This window comes from Anas platyrhynchos, chromosome 25 (genome assembly GCF_047663525.1).
Source record: "Anas platyrhynchos isolate ZD024472 breed Pekin duck chromosome 25, IASCAAS_PekinDuck_T2T, whole genome shotgun sequence".
Lineage (NCBI taxonomy): Eukaryota > Metazoa > Chordata > Aves > Anseriformes > Anatidae > Anas > Anas platyrhynchos.
In genome coordinates, this window is record NC_092611.1 from 3,756,501 (window position 1) to 3,777,819 (window position 21,319).

The 21,319-nt window shown below is 43.5% G+C and overlaps 1 protein-coding gene across 9 annotated transcripts in view; it reads left to right on the plus strand.

The window, feature by feature from the left end:
- The window catches only part of FLI1 (Fli-1 proto-oncogene, ETS transcription factor), an 89,412-nt gene that overhangs the window by 42,967 nt on the left and 25,126 nt on the right, over positions 1-21,319 (plus strand). For all 9 annotated transcript variants that reach the window (XM_072027597.1, XM_005019654.6, XM_005019655.6 and 6 more), the window contains 3 exons: positions 7,468-7,679; positions 16,049-16,203; positions 19,491-19,694. In XM_072027597.1, the coding sequence (XP_071883698.1) occupies positions 7,468-7,679; positions 16,049-16,203; positions 19,491-19,694 (571 nt within the window). The remainder of the gene's footprint in view (positions 1-7,467; positions 7,680-16,048; positions 16,204-19,490; positions 19,695-21,319) is intronic.

Genomic DNA, 21,319 nt, shown 5'->3' on the forward strand with positions numbered 1-21,319 from the left:
CGCTAACTCCACAGTAATGTCGATTTGTTCATGGAGGCAAATCCTTTTGTAGTGAAATTAACTGTCAGAAATGAAACCTGGCTCAAGCAATGCCAACAGCAAAGCTTCCAGCACTTTTAGCAGGCTTAAGGTTTTTCCCCCAAGGCTCAGTACTCACCCTAAACCATCTCATGTGTTTGGGTTGGCAGACCTGAGCAGGAATTCTCCCAGACTTTCTGGGACCAGAAGCCAGAAGCTGTGATTTGTCCCTTGTCTGCTAATGGGCAGGCACCTCATCCAGCTCCTCTGCTACTGCCAGCGTGCATTGGCGTAGACAGGGTACGAAGCACTAGGGAAAGGCAGGAATCCATCGGGGGATCCTTCCTGAGAGGCCCAGGGACACAGTCAGGCTGGCTGAGATGTGGCATGCTGCAAAGCACACTGCAGAAAAGCTGCAGTATGCCTCCGAGATTTAGGAGCTTATATGATGGAGACGCGATAATCTCTCAAACATGTCCATTCTTCTGGCCTCATATTTCACCATATTACCCTTAAGAGGTCAAGAGGCCACAGCAGTAATTTGAGCAGGTTCTTTTTTTCGCTTCCTCTCCTGGCCCTGTGCTCAGGCCACACAAAACTATCTCCTGGAGGCTGCCCATGTGGCTGAGGCTGGCTCTCCTCAGCCTCCTCAGCACCAGCCCTGGTGCAGGCACCCGCTGGGACGAGCACTTGGGGCCCAGATATTCCCACTTGGTATTTAGCCTGTTGGAAACAGATCAATATGGGCTCTCGACTGATTGATGCAAAGCTTAGACTGAGATAAAAGTGCTTTGGTCCAGATCCGATAAATGTGTGCGTGGAGTCAAGTGCTCTAGTGATCTTCTGAAAAGTGAAGTACAAAGCATGACTTATTTATTTTTTCTGTTTCTCAGGTTTTGGGGATCTTGAGATAAAATAATAAAGCATTAGTTTTAGCAACCTTCTGCTATCTACCCAGTGTGAAATTTCACGTAAATAATGAATGTAAAAATTAGGAAAAAAAAAAAAAAAAAAAAAAAAGACATCTTCCCTACAAGAAGTTTTGCAAAATCATTTAACCTCAATTTTTAGCTGGTTTTATGTGATCCCTGCTTTTGGTCTGGTTTTGCTAGTTGCGCCTATCTTATTCCTGCTTCGTTTCCTCCTAGCATGAGTTACTAAGTTGTGGTTTCCCATTTATTTGAATTGTGAAGAAATGGTGCTGCACTCTAAGATTGCCAGGTTAAGCTCAGATGTAGTACTCCTGATGGAAAGTGAAAGGACTGTCAGAGCTGCAGAAGAGAGCTTGCACTGTACTTTGTCTGGGTAGCTGGCCTGCTTTGTAGTTTTGAGCAAGCCTCCAGTGCAGAGTAAGTGCAAAATTATTGGAGTGTGAGATATCATCAAAATAATTAAATGAAAGCCAACACGCAGTGTTGTGGCCCTCCTTTATACAAAAAGAAAGCCTCAAATCTACACAAACTTTGACACAGTCTTAAGGGGATGGTGCCGTCTCCCTAATCCTCAGTCCTGCTGCTGCAGCAGAGAAAGCCAGACTGCTTCTCCTCCCCGTCTCCTCCTCCGGGCAGGGATTACGGCATTTGGGTTACCACAACCCAAATGCCAGCAGCTCAACTGGAAAACAGTGTGAACAGAAGGGTTTGTCAGTCACCGTGCGATGCTGTACGTAGATACAGGAGGTCTAGGGTGACAGGCTGGGGCAGCAATGACTCTCAGCCTGCTCTTTGCATTCCAGCATGATGATGGGTCTCTGGTGCTGGCTGCAGCCCACAAATCCTCTGTTGCAGAGGCAGTCCTTAAACTGATTGCGAAGGGCACAAGATTGGATTGTGGTTGTTAGCAATAAAATGCTTATGATTATAATTTTCCAGGGGGAGTTATGGGAGTCCCTGCACCAATCCCATAATATCCTGTAAGGAAGGTGGAATAGCATGAGCAAATCTCAAGAAAAGTACACTGGAAGGATGTGGAATACAAAAAGCTGTAAAAATATATCTTTTTGGTTTGGTTAGGTGTGCTGTAAAGACTGGATATATTAGGGTGCAGGGTTGCTGTCCAGGCCTTGCTTTGAATTACCCCAAAGATTCCTGTTGGTGTCTCAGTAATGGCACTGGGTGAGGCTCAGTGCTCTGCAGAGCTTCAAGCACAAGCAGAGCAGGGCAACAGAGGACTGAAGGAGAAACAGGCACAGACGGGGGAATACCTCACTAAAGGTTCTGCCAGAGATCGAGGGCAGAGATGAGAATAACACTCTGCCTTCCTGCCTCCTAATTCAATACCCAATCCATTTGAATTTGCTGTCCCAAGATCAACCCAGACTCTGCTCCTTTGTAAATTTTATATTTGACTCATTTTCTTGTAAGTCTGATGTTATCTCTTCTTTGCTTGTTGAGACATTGGCAGCAGAAGTGCTGACTTGTAAAACTGCAGTGCCAAAATCATTTCTATTCAAGGAGTAGATCCTCTGTTAACCTCAAGCCGTGTGTAAGGCTTGTTACTCTTAGTACCTCTTATTTCGGTGCTTTGTGTCGCACATCTGGGCCCTGACGGATGGTTTCTCCGAGCTGGTGACATTCTCTTTACAAAGATGTTTCAGGAGTGATTTTCCCACAGGACTATGACCAGTGAAGGTTTATTATTGCTAAAAATAAAAATAAAAAAGTAAGTAAGCCCTCTAATTCCTCTAAAGGTAGACGTAATCTTTCCATGCATAGCATGATGGTTCAGGTACTCAGCATTTTCTTCTCTTATAAGCCAGACATTGTGGAGGAGGATGAATCTTTGATCTTTAGCAATGCCTTTTAAATGTGGTTATGGCCAGAAAAGTGAATGTAAAGGGCTCAAAGTCAATATTCAGTGTAAATGCATTACACACACCTGGAAAGAGCTGTGATTGTAGACACTGGGTCATATCTGGGATGAAAACTCTGCCTGCTGTCACCTCACCAGCTCTTGTTTTCATGACCTTTCTCACAGAGCCAAAACCAGGGAGCCAGGAACATCAAGAGAGCTTTCCTTGCCAGTGAACTCTGGATAAGGTTAAAAACCTGAACTTTTAAGGGTCTTATCCAAAGCAAACCTCTGGAGGTTAGGGAGGGTGTCAGGATATCCTGGGGCTAGGTTGTTGTTAGTGCAGCCATGAGTGCAACAAAGGCTGTGTCAGTGACAGTGAGGAACCTCGGTAAATGGTGGTGATTCACCTTGCTTGTCTTCTTGGCACCCTTCCGCCTGGCTCTTGTCTGGGAGTATTTCTCTGGCCCCTTCTGTTTATGCAGAGTACACTGCCCAAATGGCCTTCTCCATTCGTTTACTCAAGTGAAACCTTTCGCTGAAGCTGTCAGCCCTCCCCGCAGCGTGGCCAGGAGAGCAGACTGCCTTTCCTGCAGCACAGGGACAAAATCAAGGGGTACCTCACCTTGCTGAAGCACTCAGACCTGGCACTTGGCTCTATGTGGCTTGCCTAAAAAAAGAAAAACAGCGAATTTGTCTTTGTACAACTATAAACTGTTATTAAAAATAGTTGTATCACATTTTCATGCCTAGGGGATCTGTAAGTGTGTGCCAGCTCTACGGAAAGTTGTTTCAGGGCCCATGGCAATCGAACTCATGGCGGTCCACCAGTGGGCTGCCTCGAGAAGGCTGGGGCCGTGCTTTGCGGGGACTTGGACTTGCCTATCCCTGTGCTGTGAGCTGCTGTAGACGGGACTTGCCACATTTATGCCAGGAATGTGATTAAAAACTGGAAAAACTGAAGCCAGCCTATTCCCAGAGGCAATATAATGTAACATATATGCCAGAGCAATACACACAAGACCCCTGTCTCAGACTGAGTCTGGCCAGCTCAAGGACACAGCCCAGGAGGCGACAGCATGGGGGGAACTCTGGTGAGCTGTGGCCTGCCTGCTTAGGTTATGTTAGCAGCTTTAACGCCTTGCCCTGTTTTCTCAGTTGCCCGTCGCCAAACGCTAAGTAACTCTAGATTCTGGTGGGACAGATATTTGCCCTCTGGTATGCAGTGAACTGTTGATCTCTTCCTCAGCTAGAACTGAAGCCAAACACTTCCTGACCAGGTTAGGTCCTCCAAAACACAGTCTTGTCAAGCAGGGCCTATGGTAGTGAGTATCAGGAAGGCCGTACGCATTCTCCATCTGGGTCAGTAGCCTGAAATCCTGCAGGGCCAGCCAAGCCCTGTCCTCTTCTAAAAGAGCAAAGGGAGTCCTAGACAGTCCTCACTGCTAGGATGGGATCGGATCTCAGTGGGCCCTGCCCTCTGACCCTGCAAGCTGCAGACTCCGTGTTGCTTGCTGCCCCTTGGGGTTGCTGTCACGCTGTAGGTGTGCACATCGCGGCGAAGCTGGTTGCAGCAGGGGTTGGCACCGTGCCACTCGACTTCCCTCCCATGCAGTCAGCAATGCTGGTTTGCTGTTTGCACGCACAACCCGATCGTGGGCAGGTGTTACAAGCTGCTATCGCTGCCTGATCTGCAGAAGCTCGGTGTGTCTTCAGTTCCCTCGGAGACTTGAGTCTGTAGCTTCTGTGGCTGGAACTAACTCAGGGTTTTAGCTCGAACAATTCCTGGTTCAGTAACTGCTTGGTCCTGCCATGGTGGCAGTCATCACATTTTTATTTATTTTCCTGCGTGCAACAGAGTTTTAAAGACTGTACATTTTGCAGTCTTTGGGCATTTGAGCAGCAAAGTGCAGAGTTTCTCCATGCAGCTGCTGCCTGCCCATAAGGCTCTCATTCTTCTGGTTAACTCCAGTTGCTGCTGCAGGCAGGGCCCAGCAGCCAGTGGTCTTTGAAGGGAGATCCTTATCTGAGGAGGCAGACTCCTTCTGATGGCCAAGCATAGTGTGTACTTGCCTGTTGTTAGCTTAGTGTATTGCAGAGATAGTTGTACTTGGATGCTGACTTAGTAATTGATCCTAGTCTGGGGCTGCTCTTTGGTGGTGTTTTGTTGTTGTTGTTTTGTTTGTTTGTTTTGGGGGGCAGCAGGTAGCCATAAAGATCTCAGCTTTCCTATTATTTCTGTCAGAACCTATCTTCAGAAGAAAAATGCCTGTAGGCAGAAAGAGCATTTTCCCAGATATTATTTCCCTTAAAAAGAGCTTTGTGTATGTTTTTAAACTGTAAATCTCCAAAAGCAAAAGCAAACGTTTTCAAAGCATATTTGGTGAATTCACAGCGCTACTCACAGTTTCCCTGCCTCTCACCGATGTGATCAGCCCTGACCTGAGGCACGCAGCTAGGGAGCTGTACGGCAGCCCAGCACCCTGGGTGTTTGGGGTTTGCCTACCACCTCATGCCATTATACAGGAAACCTCGCATTCTCTGTACTGAGAGGAAGCAGAGGCTTACAGAAGATGTGTCATTTAGGAACCCCTGTCTGACATGCTGACTTCAGTAAATCGGAGAAGCATCAGTGCTGTATCCTTACCTCTGAAGAGAAGGCCTGCTCAGTTTTAAGAGCTGTCACCAGGGGGTATTGTGTTCTTACACCTTTCTGTGCAGCAAAGTTGCTATCCTGGGGATATTCTCAGTCTCTTGAAGGAGTTTCTGACAGAAGGCTGTGATCACAGAGATTGCACCATAAGGAAATTCTTCCAAAGGGCATCTTTCACTCCCTGATTTACTCTAATTAAAAAAGAAAATGAGAATGGGCAGTTAGGGAAGGTGCCCTTCTATATCCACCAGGAAAGAACTACTGCATAAGATGAATGCAGCGTGAGCTCCTTGCAATGAGCAGCGGTAGGCAGCCTGTGGTAAAACTTCTCATTTTTGGTATTTGAAGGCTGAAGGAATCACCGCTCATCAGTGTGAGAGGTTGCTTACAAAGTATTCATAGCACACACTGTGACTTCAGCAGGACTTACACACATTTGAGGGTTGCCCTGAATTCAAGATTAGTCAGGCCCACTTAAACTCTAGGCTGCTCAGGCTTGTTTGGTTTTGTTATGTGATCTGATCTGAGGTCTGAGATAGAAAAGTGCTGATAGCTGTAGATGCAGAGCACCGACTTGACTCTTTCTAAGTGCGTTTATTTCAGGCTGAGAGGGATTCTCATATTTAGCCACTAGACACTAGCTTTTGACATTTTTGGTGATGATATCATGTGCCTTGTAACATGATTTTCACTTAGATTCTCATGTAATTGACGGATTCCAGCAGCTGCACGGTTCTAATTTTTTACAATTTCTGTTTCCCTCCCTGGCTGTGGCAAAAGTGTGCAAAACTAACCTCAGAAATGACTGCTGGGGGGAGGAAGAGAGAGGGCAACAATTCATTATTTTTAAAAGCTCACAATTTGGACTGTATTCTGTGAGTTTTGGGCACCAAGGGTTTAGCAACAGATCAGCTTTGAAAGCAAAGGCAGTGTCTGTGTGTGCGCTGGTAACCCACGGCTGCACACACAGCCATGTTACAGGTCTTCTGAATGCACAATCCACAGAGTAGGTGAGTCTGTTGCTGTCTTTGTTTCGGAGGTCTGCTCCATTAACTCACATTAAAGTACTGTGTACTTTTAGTCTGGGAGGTTCCTCGTTCAGTTTCTGGCCTGCCAGCCATAATGGCAGCTGTGTTATGTGCGGTTAGCTTAGCTCCATAAAGAACTTGCAGACCCTGTCAGATGCACTTTGAATACGGCAGGGCTGTGCCAAAGCCTTTATGAGCCTGGCGTGCTTGATTTAGAAAAGCCAAGTGCATCAATGCAAGGGAGTTGAGAGTCAAAACTTTTTGTCAACATTTTGAGTTTCAGCAGAAAAAAAAAAAAAAAAAAAAAAAAAAAAAAAAAAGGATGACAATTTCCTGTTTTTAAGCATTTCTAGAAATCCAGTTTGGTAACTCACTGGTCCTTCATCTCCCACAAAATAAACAAAAAGTGTAAAGTAATGCATTTTTTATCCCACCACTAACACCCATAACTCTGACCTGTACTGACTGCTTCTCCTTCATGAGTAACCTCAAATATAAATACCACACAACACCCTTTGAAAGAAGATGTATAGAAATAATATGCACCTTCAAGTGACACTCCAGAAATGTTATACAGCACATATCTCTTTGGTTGTTTTTGGACCAGCAAGTGCAGACAGGTGGGCAGGTAACTATATAAGATCACAGATGAAGCTGCTTCTCAGAGACTGTTTACAGCATGCAGTGAGAACGGTGTGGTTCCCATCAGCCACCTTTGCTGTTTGCAGAAGTCAGATTAACCTTAACTCTTGCCCCACCCAGAGCAACATAGCAGCTAGCAAAAGAACCCACTGGTTTTGCATACGGGTTGATGGACCCCAAAGAATCTGATTCAATCTGCGATCCCGACAGATGGCAATTTCAGACAGAGCTGGGCAGCTGTGGGGCCCTTGCAGGTGCTCACCAGCTCAAAGAGAGAACGCGAGTGGAGTTACTGGTTTAGTCATGACTCTGAGCACTTGTTTTTTCTCTCCTCAGGAGGCTCTGTCGGTGGTGAGCGACGACCAGTCCCTCTTTGACTCCACATACGGCGCTGCCACTCACCTCCCCAAGGCAGATATGACAGCCTCAGGGAACCCTGACTATGGCCAGCCACACAAAATCAACCCTTTGCCTCCTCAGCAGGAGTGGATTAATCAGCCAGTCCGGGTCAATGTTAAAAGAGAATATGACCACATGAATGGATCAAGGTAAGGAAACTTTTCCTCCTCCGCTGAACTTTAAATAAAAGCCAAGTGCGTATCGTCCATTCGTGCTCGTCCTGCATACCATCAAACACTGCTATTCATGTAGGATCATATCCCACTGTCCCTGGAACCAGGGTTTCTTGTTACCCCTATTTTAATGGCCTCAGGACCTTGCACTTGCAGTTCTTTAGCATGCATCTCTACCAGTCTCCATGAACATTGTACAGACTGGGACGTGAGACTGCCAGGACAGAGTTCATGCTGCAAACACTGTTGTGAATTACACATTTCATCACCTAGTTCAGTATCCCACAAATGTGCCATGGTTCAAGTGGCTCGTAAAGATGGAGTTGGTCAATGGCTGGTGTTTATCCCAGAGTGAAGCTAATGAAAGCTGCACTTACTTTGTGAGCTTCATTGGAGGACAGTTCTTGTTGCACCTGTAGCTAGATTCATGCTCTGCCAGGGCAGAAGCAACAATAGGAAACTGGAGACGTATTTGATAGAGAAGAGAAAAAGAGGAGACAGAGGTACAATATGGCAGCCTATAAGGTGTAGCAGAACAGAACAAAAGTCAGATGTGTACCTTCAGGTTGGGTATATGTCACGCTAGTGGACAAGAGAGCTTAGGAGTAGGTTTGAGCAGTGATGTTAACCATCAAAGCCACACAGGTTATGATATATCCTCTATGGATTTTAGCCAAAGCATTGTCTGCCCCATGCCTGCCCCACACCATTTGTAGTTACAGCTGGGTGAGATGCATCATTGAGGGTGATAGTTGGACCAGATGATCTTGAAGGTCTTTTCCAACCTTTCTGATTCTGTGATTTCCCCAATTCAATAAGGGTTTCAAAAACTTGAAAACATTTTCTTATCACAGCTCATTTCTACCAATCAAAAGCATAGGAAAAAAATTGCATCCTCTTGGACAGAGCCATCAGGTGTAAGAATTTCAAATTATGACAGTTTTAAATACATACAATAAAAAACATTTTCAGTTTTTAGCATTATATTTTAGAGCACATTGTTTTAGTTTAATTTGCAAAGTCACAAACATTTGTAAGATTATACTGTGTTAATTACAGTTAAACAATTAAGTGTTTTTCTTGTTAGTTTAGGACTTCTTTAACAGCCTATTTTCCTGGTTTCTGAGAACCTAGCAAAGTGTAGAGTTTGAAACAGAAAGCAGCCTCACACTTTCAGACTTCTATAGTGAGATGATGGTGTTAAAAACTTCAAACAGCAGCATGCTCTTTTTTTCCTCAGAAGTATACAGTAGATGCTGATTTTACTATAAGATAAAGGTCTTTGCGTCAGTTGGTCTTTGATGATGATCATTTTTAGATTGAATTTGATCTTGCCCCAGTTGTACCTTGGAGTTGCATCTGGATTTTGAAAGAACTGTAGGGATTTTTGCTCAGAATCCAAGCTGAAACAGAATAATGATTTTTTATTATTATTTTTTTCCTGAAAAACACCATCCCTGGATAGCACAGGCAATGGGATGGATCTAGAAAGTACCAGCAGGCTGGGTTTTTTTGACAGTCATGAGGACTACCTTGGGCTACCAAGGCTAGCCTCCTTAATCTCTCTCTAAAATCTTCAGGAGGGCAGTGCAGAGTGGGATTTTAACCATGGTTTGTGCATGGTGCTACACAGGTGTGACCTCTCCATCCTACAGGGAGTTGAACTAGTCATGAGAACTGAGGTGGCAGAATCAGTCTCACATATGGCACAGGCAGCACACTCCCCTGATCATGTGAGGAAGCCCTTTATAGCATCACATCGGTTGCTCACACCAATGGTGTCAGACCAACACTCAGAGGGTGTTTCCTCACAGTACTCTACTTGTCTCTCTCACCAGCAAACATTGGAGGGCCTAGCAAACAAGTAGTCCTGTCCCACCTGCTGAGCTACTGTAGGCAGTGCAGACTGGTGCTTTTCAGATCTTTTAAGTGCATGGTCTGTATGGATTCTGCATGTGGGTGTGCTTGTATGGCCAGAAGTCTGTGCAACATTTTTATTGTGTGTGTATTACATGTACTTAGGTGTCAAATGTCTTGGATTGTCCTTCCATTGTGGTCTTTGTGCTACAATTTTGTCATCTGTTCTGAAAAAAAAAAAGCAAAATAATAGTGCTTTGACAGACTGATTCATTAGCAACTGTAAGTGCTCTGATATCCCTAGAAAAGGCCCTCTAGAAGTGCGTTTATTCTGGGCAAAAAGGAAATTCTTTTTTATAGATCTGCTTGAGCCTACAAGATTCTTAGGCAGAAACTAAGTGTCCTCAGTCTCTCTAAAAAGGGAGTAACAACTTCCCAACCTGTTAAAAAAAAAAAAAAAAAAGACTGCTTTGGATGTCAGAACTAAGCACCGAAATAGCTTCCAGCCTTGCCTTTTGATAACTTGTTAGCACAAGAGCTCCAATCTATCCAAGAAATGTGAACATTCATCTGATGTATCCATCCTCTCCCCCTACTCATGGCTAAAAATGTGCCCTTTCCCCTCATGTCCATCACAGTTCATTGTTTCGGGTAGGACCATGCCAGTTGCTTGTTCCTCTGTCCATCAGCTGCCTGGCAAAACTGACACACCATCTGAGCAGCAAATACCAATCTCAATACAGATTAACTTGAACTGCGGACTAAATAATAAAACCTATTCGCCCTCCCTCTCTCTCTTCTTGTCTTTCTCTCTCTTGTTTTTCAAGCACACTCTCTTACCAGGTTCCAGCTGCCTCATTAGAGAGAGCAGCCTTTATTCTGTTTCACCTGTACTTGAAGCACTAGCATTTTCTGCTTGTCAAGAGAATGGTTTATGTACTCTAGGGAGTGATAAAGCTATAGGAAACCTGACAGTGGAGGGAGCTGGATGACAGTAAGGGACAGTGTCCAGCTTTTCTTCTTTTTCTTAGTGACCAGAAGCAGGTCTGAGAGCTGTGAGGCACTGTGGGATGAGCTGGTTTGGTCCCCAGCAGGGTGGGAGAAGGGGTCATTGGCAAACATCTCCAAGCCTGTTGTGCAGAGCCATCCCTCCAAGTGCAAAACCACATGGCAACCCTGAGCAGCTTTCGACCCAATGGCAGGGGTTCCTGGTTTGCTCCCAAACTGGAAAGGATTTCCCAGATAGATGCGTACTTATTGTATATATGGGGTATTCAGGCAGTGGCAGGAATCTGCGTCAGGTGAGATGCTGGAACTTCTGTATTTTTGCAAGATTCAGAGGTACAAATCTGGGGAAAGTTTTGAGTATTGTCATACCTGGTTGCAGTATACAGCCTCAAAATCTGTTCTTGCCTTCCTAGGCAGCTGCTTGCTCATACAAAAACCCAGCACTACATTTGTGTTTTGCAGTGGTGAGTGTCCAAACGTGGGGCAGATAAAATCCTACACAGAAAACGTAAAATCCTCATGCTTCTTACTCCCCCTTAGGCACTGGGAAAGGGGTGTATTTTATGTGTAGCACTGACCTGTTGCACAAACAGGTTTTCATAGGTTTACTGAAAGCTATGGATCTCTCTTTGCATCACTTGAGGGAATGGAAGTGTGGCTTGAAATCTCTGTGCTCTGCTGGGTTTGTATCTTCTATTTAGTTTATAGCCCCGTAGGGGAAAGATCTATATTCTATAATGTGCTTGTGCAGTTCCCAACAGACTAGGCCTGGGTTGCTGTTGGGGCCTTTAGTTGCTTTCATAATATAAATACAAACATTTATACATGTTTCTTTAAAAAAAAAAAAAAAAAAAAAAAGCATTTTAAATTCCAATGAATAAAAGAGAATTATTTAGGAAAATGCTGTGTAAAATTTAACCCATCTTACAGTCAATTTTAATAATAGATTTTACACTGATCCCAAATGCAACGAGGGATCCAAACAACAGACATTCCAAATTTTGACTGTATTTACTAAGCCACTGCAGATCTGCATTTGGTCAGAGAATGATTTTTAAAAGGACATTACAAAATTTGTATGATCTTCAAATGCAAAATAATATTCTAATGCTCTGGTTGCCTGCACGGATGCAGATGAACACCCCTGTGCAATTCCAAAAGAAGTTATGAATTTTGTCTAGCTAATATGCTGTAGTTGATGCTTTGAAAATGTCTTGGAAATATTTCTTGCTTCAGAATATTTAAATAATGTTAAGGTTCAGGGACCTCAAAAAATATTTATGCCATTATGATTTTCTCAAAGCAAAACAAAGGGACCATCTATGATGCCTGTAAGAATAAAAATGCCCTTTAAATAGCGTGTGAGCCCTCTAGTGGGATTCACTGTGCTGTTCTAGTCCCCAGCCAGAGCAGCAAGCTGTTTTACCTGTCAGTGATAAGCACAGTCATTTTAGACCCCAATGAGCCTTAGCATTCTACCATATATCTTCTTCCATCCTCTTTACAGTGGTCTCTTCTTTCTGCAGACCTATAGTGTAGGCTACTTTTCTAGTCTCAACCTCCTTCTCAGACATTCTTTACACTGGGTGTGTAAATGTAAGGCAGAGTTAAAGCTAAGGTTCAAGGAACTTTGATTCTGCCCTGATAGCTCCATTCCTTGTCCATAAGAGGAGTCAGAAGCAGAATCACAGTGTGTCTGTTCTTACTTCCTTCACTGAACAACAATAACAACAACAAAAATTCAAGTTTAAATGTTAAAGTTGAGATGACCAAATGGGGATTAGACAAAAAGTGGCATGTTTAAAGAGAAAAAATAAAAATAAAAAAGTAAAAGATGGGAAGAGAGGAGTGGAGGAAGAGAAGGATAGAAAGAAGAGGGAAATATCCCAGTGGTCACAGCTGAGTCAGGTTCAGAAATCACTGAAATCCCTTATTTTGCTTTTTCGAATGATTGCCAAAGGTGATTCCTAGACAGAGGCCCTGGGACAGTAATTGCTTTATTTCCAGGTATCTGGAACACAAACTGAAGCTGTACAGAGGATTTATTAGTCAATGCCAGGCTAGCTGCTTGTCCATTTTGGCCAGTCTAGCATAAACTTTCAGAAAACACCAAGCTCTTGGCATCCCCAGAGACTGCTACTGGAGCTGCTGGAACGAAGAGTCTTTGGACGGACAGTGGGAATGAGTACTGCTTCATATTCCTTGGCCTCTGTCACTTCCACAGTGAATACACTTAAGAGATTTTGTGAAAGAAGCCTATATCCCTTTACCTTAGTAGATCTACAGCATTTTCTTCCCCAAACCTGAGCAACTCCAGCATGTATAGCCACTTAAAAGTCTGAAGCAGGGGTCTCTGTGAATAGTCAAGGATTAACCTGGCATCTGAAATCCCTTCGCACAAACCATTTGAAATAATGAGGAAATTTTTATATAGCTCAAAGTCTGCTTGTGGGTAATGCATGAAGTAAGAAAGGAGCTACATCCAATGAATACGCCATTCATGGCTCACAGCTCCCTGTTCTCATTTGATACTGTAGTTGTTTCCATACTGAATTCTTCTTTGTATGGCCCAGAGCTACAACTACCTTCTGCTGGGACACTTTAAATCCCTCGTCTTCGAACAGGCTGGGGCAGTACAGTGATGGACCTCCATGAGCTGCAGAGATGATTCAGTGCTGTCTCATTTCCCAATAAAAGGCCCAATTTGGACTTGGTAGGGAATGCTGGGTTACCAAGGACACAAAAGTAAGGATCTTCCTGCTTGCTGTCGTTAAAGATTTCACAGCATTTTTCTTGAGAAGGACAGTTCAGTCTCCTGCCCAGTTATGTTTTGGTAATGCTGTTCCCAGTTATGTCTGTCCTCTATTATCAGATTTCCACTGGGGTTAGATCTGGATCCAGCCATCCTGAAAACTTCCTCAGAAGGAAGGGAGGCATCCGTATGTCCACATGGACCAGCCCTGTCAGGTGTGTGGAGCACATGTAACATATCCCACAGGGTTAGTGGAGCAGCCTCTCTTCCCCTGGGGGACACCAGGGGTAAATCGGTGCTTGGTGAGGCCACCTCGGTCCCTATAGCTTCTTTTGAGATCACAGCCTTGGATATTTGTTGATCTGGTTTTGGCTTCTGAGACCTACAGAGCAAGTCAGAGGATCAGCAGGGCCATAGCTGCCAAGCCAAGAGAGATGACTGCATCTGCAAAGTGAAAAATGATCACAGAACTGCTGAGGAGATATCTTGCAGTGTCTGTGTTATTTTTGTTGCTTTGCTATATTGGTCATGTGGATGTGCATGATTCTTAGCAGAGAGTAAAGGCAGCCAACAGCCCTGTGTTGTGTCCATGTGTGCCACTTCATTCCATTGGAAAGTGCGTACACTCCTACACAGATAGGTTTTTTGGAAGATGTGCTTATCTGAGAGCCTGGATATATCCCGTTTTTCTGTATGAATATTATATAAGCAACGATTCTAGCATAAATACCGCACATCTCAGATGAGGGGGTTGTTTTCCTGGTCACCTCCTGGCCCTGGTCCATGCTGAGCCAAACAGAGCCCGACACCTCGAAACACGGATGCTCTCACTGCTTTACTGAGTCTTGTCAGGACAGCCTGTACCTCAGGAAAGAATAAGATCCTTTGTGCTGCTCCGGTGCTTTTTCTCTGCCAGTACAGGCAGCATTTAACACCTGACACAGAGAATTTCAACAGAGAGTTAGAAATGATCACATTCCCTATGAAAACCCTGGTGTCCCTGCAGTTGCTCAGACTCTCCTCTGACTGCCACGGGGACATTAAACCTTCAGCAGTTTGCCTCTCTGAAGGCGGATTTTGGTTCCCTGCCTGGAAAAACAGTAGGCGAAATAGTAAAACCTTAAATTTGAACATGTGTAAGTTATACATCTTATTTCCATTTTCAAGCAACATTCCCTCAGCAAGACATGAGGAAAAAATTACCATCTGCCTTAGAATATCTCGGTGGAGCATTTATCTCCCAGCCATGATAACTGAATTTCAGTAATTTCTCCCCCCGCCCCCTCACTGCCATTCAGATTAAGAAACAAATTTGTTTAGTGTCCAAACTTGGAAGTCTTGCCAGCTGAACTCAGAGGGTGGGATTTGGTGCACTGTCATAGTTCTTACCCTTCAGCAAATGGTTTCCTCCCAAGCCACTTTTCTTCTGGCAGGGAAGAAGGATGGCTGTGTGATTAAAGCAGTGGGCTGAATTGCACTGGATATGGGCTCTGTGCTTGCTTTACATAGAGACTGCACACTAATACTCCCTTGTAAAGATGAGAGCAATAATCCTGCCCTTCCCTAGTACATTCCTCAGGGTTGGGATGCTCTCTGTGCATGTGGCAGGCTGTAGACTGGTATTTTAAGTGACCTCTAGAGCTAAAAGCAGGAGTTACTACTGCAGCTGGAGAAAAACAAAATCTGCACTCCCTATCTGTGGTTTGTAGGCTCATAATTCTCCCAGAGCAGGACAGAGAAAGCCTCCTGCTTGCCAAGGGTCTGAACGTGGTCCAGGTCTTCGCACAGTGCCACCTGAGTTGCTAAATGTTCCCTCCTCATCACTCCATCACCTCAGAAGTAAAACTGGGGCCAGAGTTTTACTTTTTCACACACTGTTTCTGTGGTCTGAAGTCCTTGACTCATGCCTAAGGCACCTAAGATTTCTAGATTTCCTATCCAAGTAATAGACAAGCCTGGGACTGTTTAGCTCATAAGAACAGGCAAGATCAGTTACATTCAGCTGTGTGAAACAAGACCCTTTAGATACTGTGCTAATATCGTAGTGCTCTCCTGCAACTATCTGGTCACTTTGGCATGGATGCTTTGTGTCCTGTCTTACTGAAATTGTGTCACCGTGTTTCTGATTCACGCTACAGAAATGCCTTAGATCGGGAGGTGAAAAGTACGGCCTTCTTGTCAATTCCTAGACTCACCTGCCACAGAAAGACAGCATGCTGAGTTATTTTTAACACAGTACAAGAGTGGAACAGTCCAAGAAGGGCTCCTAGAAGCATAAAGCTGTGTCTGCAAGACTGCTAAGATGTAGCTGAGTACTACAGGGTGAAGGGAGGGGGCAAGTGATGGATAGACCTAAGACCTGGGTGGTAAGGACTTACATATACTCGTTTTTTATCTGATTCATTAATTTTGATATTTCAGAGGTTTTGCATGTGATTCTACAGCTGCAATTGCCTTTGACTGAAACTCGCTCTTCCTTGCACTTCCAACTCTTTTCTCAAGCGGATTTCACTATCAGAGATCACTTCTATGAGACGTGTGATTCATGGAACACCTTATGACACTCGTGTGCCAGGCCAGGAATGGCCTGGCCCACACCTACAGGAAGTTCCCTTCACGTTTCCCTTCCAGGATACTTGCCACTTCTGTAACCCAAATTTCTTTGTGCTACAGTAAGGATGAAAGGTGCATAATAATGACTAGTCATCTGTTTCCTTTCACATTTCAGGGAGTCCCCTGTAGACTGTAGTGTGAACAAATGCAGCAAGCTCGTCGGAGCAGGGACAGAGTCCAACCCAATGAGTTACAGCACCTACATGGATGAGAAGAATGGGCCTCCCCCCAACATGACCACCAATGAGAGGAGAGTCATTGTCCCAGCAGGTACCATGACCATCAAACTCTTTGTGTCATATTTCTTTGGACTGTCTTAACTATCCAGCTGAACAGATAAGGCTTATTTATCTACCCTCTGAAGTGTTCTCTTGCTTACAAACCATGTAAAAAGTAAGGAAAAAATCAGAGTTTCTGGCTAGTGAGAATTTCCTTTGTCTCAGTATACGATCTACCTCAAATCAGAAGAAGAACTGGATTATTACTGCTTTTTTTTCCATTCTTTCTTTTTTTTGCAATGTATCAGAGTAGAACCTGCAGTGCTTCCTGGGACATGCATGGTATGATCAAACAGTGAGTTCATAGGCAAGGACAGACATGAAGTGCACCCAAATTATAACTCCCATGGTTCTCTGCAGGATCCAGATGCACTTTCATGTCATGTTGATTCAAAATGAACTATTATGTTTTCATTTTTTGGTTGGAAGTAGAAAACTAGAAAATTGTATTTGCAGAAACTGCGTTAACCTTCCAAAAAAATCTTACAAGAGAACATTCCTGTCCTGTTCTCTGTTTGTATCTGATATCCACATCAGTTGTCTGAAATTGGCAGGATGCTTTAAATGCATTTGGATAGTCAAGGATGAGAGCTGCTGTGGCAGGCAACCTGTGAAGTTTGAATCTGAAACGAGAGGGAGTCCTTCCCCTGTAAAGTTTTTAAACACCATACATGCAAACAAGTTAGCCTGGGAGCTTTCCTGCAAGGGAAGTATTGTAAGTCAAGCCCTGGCCTGATTTACATACCAAAACTTCCACTGATTTCATGGGGGGGGGGGTCCGGCTTTTCACACAATGTGTCAAGGGTTGTAGCAGATTCAAGCAGTTGAACTGTTGGCAGAAAGAAATGTACTCGTGGAATTCAGCTGTTTTCTGATCGTGGCTTGACCACGAACAGATGACAATTCCCAAGCATTTGTTTGCCATTTAGGATGAAAAGGAAAAGCTTGAACTGAATGTAGTGAAGGGAAGCCAATAAAAGATTGACAGCAAATCTCAAAGTACCATTTAAGCCCTTGTTAGGATCTGCTTAGAGAGACTGGCTAACTTAACCAGTGGCAGGATCAGATATGTTGCCTAGAAGGGTTTTAGCCGATACCTGCTAGTCATTATAAGGGATGCTAAAGATATTAAAGATGGAACATTTATCCCACTCTTTGCCATGCTATTTCTGCATATTTAGAAAGACCCAGGGTGGCCCTAAGTTTAGCGTTATTGAAACAGGGGAAATGACACTTAGTGCCCTCAGTGGAGGAGAAAAAAAAATCTCCTCATTGAAGGAAAGTGAAAAAAAGGACTTATTTTTCCCCTTGTGACCGTCTACAAATCAAAACCTTGAGATACTTGTGAAATAGCAGTGATTTACCAGACTTTGGAAGACAATAATGAGCATCATCCCAGATCTCTGGCTGCAGGATATGAAGCCCAAATCATCCAAGAAAGGCATTTGGAAATTTTAATGCAATCCAGAGTAAAGATTTATAGTGCATTAGGGTGAAGATAGGCAAGAATAATGTCACATTAGACTTGCAATAGTAATAATAATGAACTCTAAGCAATGTTTCAAGAAGGCAGTTTTTCAGAGACCATTCAATGTCTTTTGCAGTGATAAATGGGCTTGAATCTGAAAGTCAAAAGTGTTTGTTTAAAAAGAGACCACAAATTCATGATGCCCTCTAAATGTTGGGTTTTTACAAAACTCAAGACAAATAAGTCTTCCAATAAAAAAAAAAAAAAAATCTGCCTTGAATAAATGCACTGTAAAATTTACAGTTCTTTTCAGGGCTTAGAAAGGAGGATTTAAATTGGTTGATGCTGAAAGTTAAAGGAGGTCTATCTTTCTTTCCCAAAGCAGACTTGCAGATGTATTGGGTTGTCGGTTCAATGTCTGTAATTCAACTTTAAATCATTTAGGTTAACTAGAAATTCAGAATTTCAGTGAGGAAATGTCACAGTTATAGTTTCAATATTCCTTGTGCTTACTTCTCCATTTCATGCTGTTACTCTAGAACTTAACTGCCCAGGATTGCACCAGGTACAGCGACTACCTGACCTCTTGTGTCACAGGGTCGCTGCAGCCCAAGTACACATAGCTTACAGTCCTGTTCTGAGGCATTATTTTACACTTTAAGTATGGCAGAGGCATTTCTTGCCCCTCTCCAAAGCACAAGTTACCAGCTGCGTGACAGCTACTTGTTTTTGATCCATTTTCTCTCCTACCTTGTGGCTGGAGGCATTTGAGCTTTGTTGTAGAGGAAAGTACCAGCTCTGACAGCCAGATCAAACTTCTCCAAAGTTTAGGCTTGACTTTGCAATCCTCCCCAGCCGCAATGCAACATGAATTTGAGGCTGAAATTTTTCTAATGGCATACATGGGAAGAAGAAGCACAGGAAGTATCTGAAAATGTAGATATGCTCTGAAAATGACTCTGTAAAAACAGTATCATGGCACAAGTTCTTGCCATGACTTTCTGATCTACTGCTCTTTTCAAAACTCGAAGGATGATTTCTTTTTTTAACTACTGATGCAGCAAACTATCACCATGGGGGCTGAAATTCCAGTCGGGTTCAATCTCTCTCTTACGTCATCACCAGTAATAAAGATTCCACAGCTGGAGCTTTGCTGACAGTTGATAATGATGCATGAGACAGTATAAAATCCACATTGCCATCCAATAGCTGTGATGGTTTTACAGGGCTAGAGGAGGTAGAATTGTGTTCTTGTCAGCAGGGTGAACAAATGTGACTCAGAGATACATGGCAAGCTGTTCTGTTTAAGCAATATTTTTTTTTCAGAGTCCCTTTGCTGACCATAAATACCACCATCCTCAGACTCTAAAATGCCATCTGTTGGGACTTCGTAATGCACTTGCGAAGGATGGTGTGACTTATACAGCACTGATGTAATTACATAGCAGTGCAGAACTGAAGCTGTGACAAACATACGCTTTAAAAGGGATGAGTTTGGAAGCTTTTTATCAAAGAGAGAACAGCCACAGTCAAATGCCATTAAGATTGGTCCCAAGCAGTAGGTATAAGTTTAAGGCAGGAAGGAAACAGTTGAGTGAACTTATCCTGCCAGGGAGTCAGTATGATCAGTTTATGGGCCTTGTGCCCTCTTCTAGCACAATTCTTGCTCATCTTGGCAAAATGCTTTAGAATCAGTAAATTAAATCCATTTGGTTGTAGAAACAATGGTTAGTGCTTTGGTTGGGCTACACTGAGCGCTACAGACTCGAGGCTCATATATAATGTTACCACCCTTTGTGCTTTTCTGCCAGATCCCACCCTATGGACCCAGGAACACGTGCGCCAGTGGCTGGAATGGGCCATAAAGGAGTATGGATTAATGGAGATTGACACCACCCTCTTCCAGAATATGGATGGCAAGGAGCTCTGCAAAATGAACAAGGATGACTTCCTCCGAACCACCTCCCTCTACAACACAGAAGTTCTGTTGTCTCACCTCAGTTACCTCAGGGAAAGTAAGTATTGCCCTGACTCATCCCAGCCCTATTGTGACATGCCGATAAGTTACATACGAGTATTGAAGTTCTAGGGCTCTTCTTGAAGACAAATAGTAGCAAGGATAAGGGGAAAAGAACAGAGAAAGGCAAACAGAGAGTGCAAACAAGGAAGAGAGGAATAAAAATCGGGTCGGAAAGCTTATTATAGCTTAGATTGAGTTAACAGAGCTACAAGATATCAGGGAGGTGAAGAACTGAGCAGAACTCTTAAGAAGATTAGATAGTCTTACAGATAATAAAAACATCTGTGACTATATGATAAAAATATGTACAGTTGCTGTGGAGATTAAGCCAACCATTAACTGATGGGTCACAGGCAAATTATTCCGTAACTTTGCAGTTAGAGGGCTGTACACTTTCCCCCAAGGCTTCTGGTAATTAGTGCTCCACAATAGGACACACAACACGCCAGAGTTGGAGATTTTCTATATTTCTGGAGACCCACATCTGTTGGAAATAGGAAAAAATACAAGAGTGATTCCCCAGATGTAAGTGCATTGAAGAAGGCATCATGCGAATGACGTAGTATTCAAAAACACCCAAGTTTTGTGCACCTCATTATTGCCACTCTCCGTCCCAAAAAAAACTATGTGATGGGTCCGATATTCCTTTTTGCTGTATTAAGCCCCTAAAACAGAAGCCATGAGCAGTCTTCTGAGTAACTTGTATAAAAGCCTACTGCAGCAACCCAAACAGGAATCATCATGGTTAGCATATGGTCTTGAGACTGGGAAGTTTGAGACTTCCTGTACAACCATGAGCATGTCCATGGCTTCTGAATGTCCCCTCTTCATCTATAGAATGGAGGTGAAAGCATTTTCTTTCTTCACAAAGGTGTGCTAAGGGTAATTGCATTATGATGAGACCTGAGAACAGGATCTAAATCCCACATGCTTCAAAATTTTTTTAAGTGGCAGTTTTTACAGGAGTGTAATTATTTGAGGACTGAAAAATCAGGGGAAGGTATCATAAAGAATGGTGGGAAGGCAGAGAAAGAAAGAAAAAAGCTTATTTTCTCTACTGGGAAATCAAATCGTGATGTAAAGGCAGCTGAAGATGTCTTCATCTGGCCACTGCAATAAAGCGGCGAGACAGCATTTATTTAGGGTGTTTTCTTCAAAGCTGTTCAGCACTGGTCTCTCCCTACCCCTGCTAAAATCAGTGGGAGTTTTACAGATTACAGTGGGACAAGAGTTAGATCACAGATGGGTGCCTCTGCAAGCCCCACCTTTATTTTGTTTGAGAAACTGAGCCAAGGAAATGATTCACAACAAATAACCGAATTGTTGGATTTGAACAGTTTTTGTCCCTTGTGACTTCACAAAAAAAAAAAAAAAAAAAAAAAAAAAAAATCCCATCCAAAACAATTCACAAATTTCATCCTGTTTCAGCAGCAAAGAGCTTCTGGTTCACAGAACACTTCAAGACTATTGCAGGCACAGATAGTTTTCTAACTAAGGTTTGCATACAGAATTATACATTTTTATGGGAAATGTTAAGGCACTTTGTGAAGCCAATGTTGCTCTGAACAAACCTGCTGACTTTAGCTGGGCAACTCAGACACTTTGTAACCGGAAATGTTT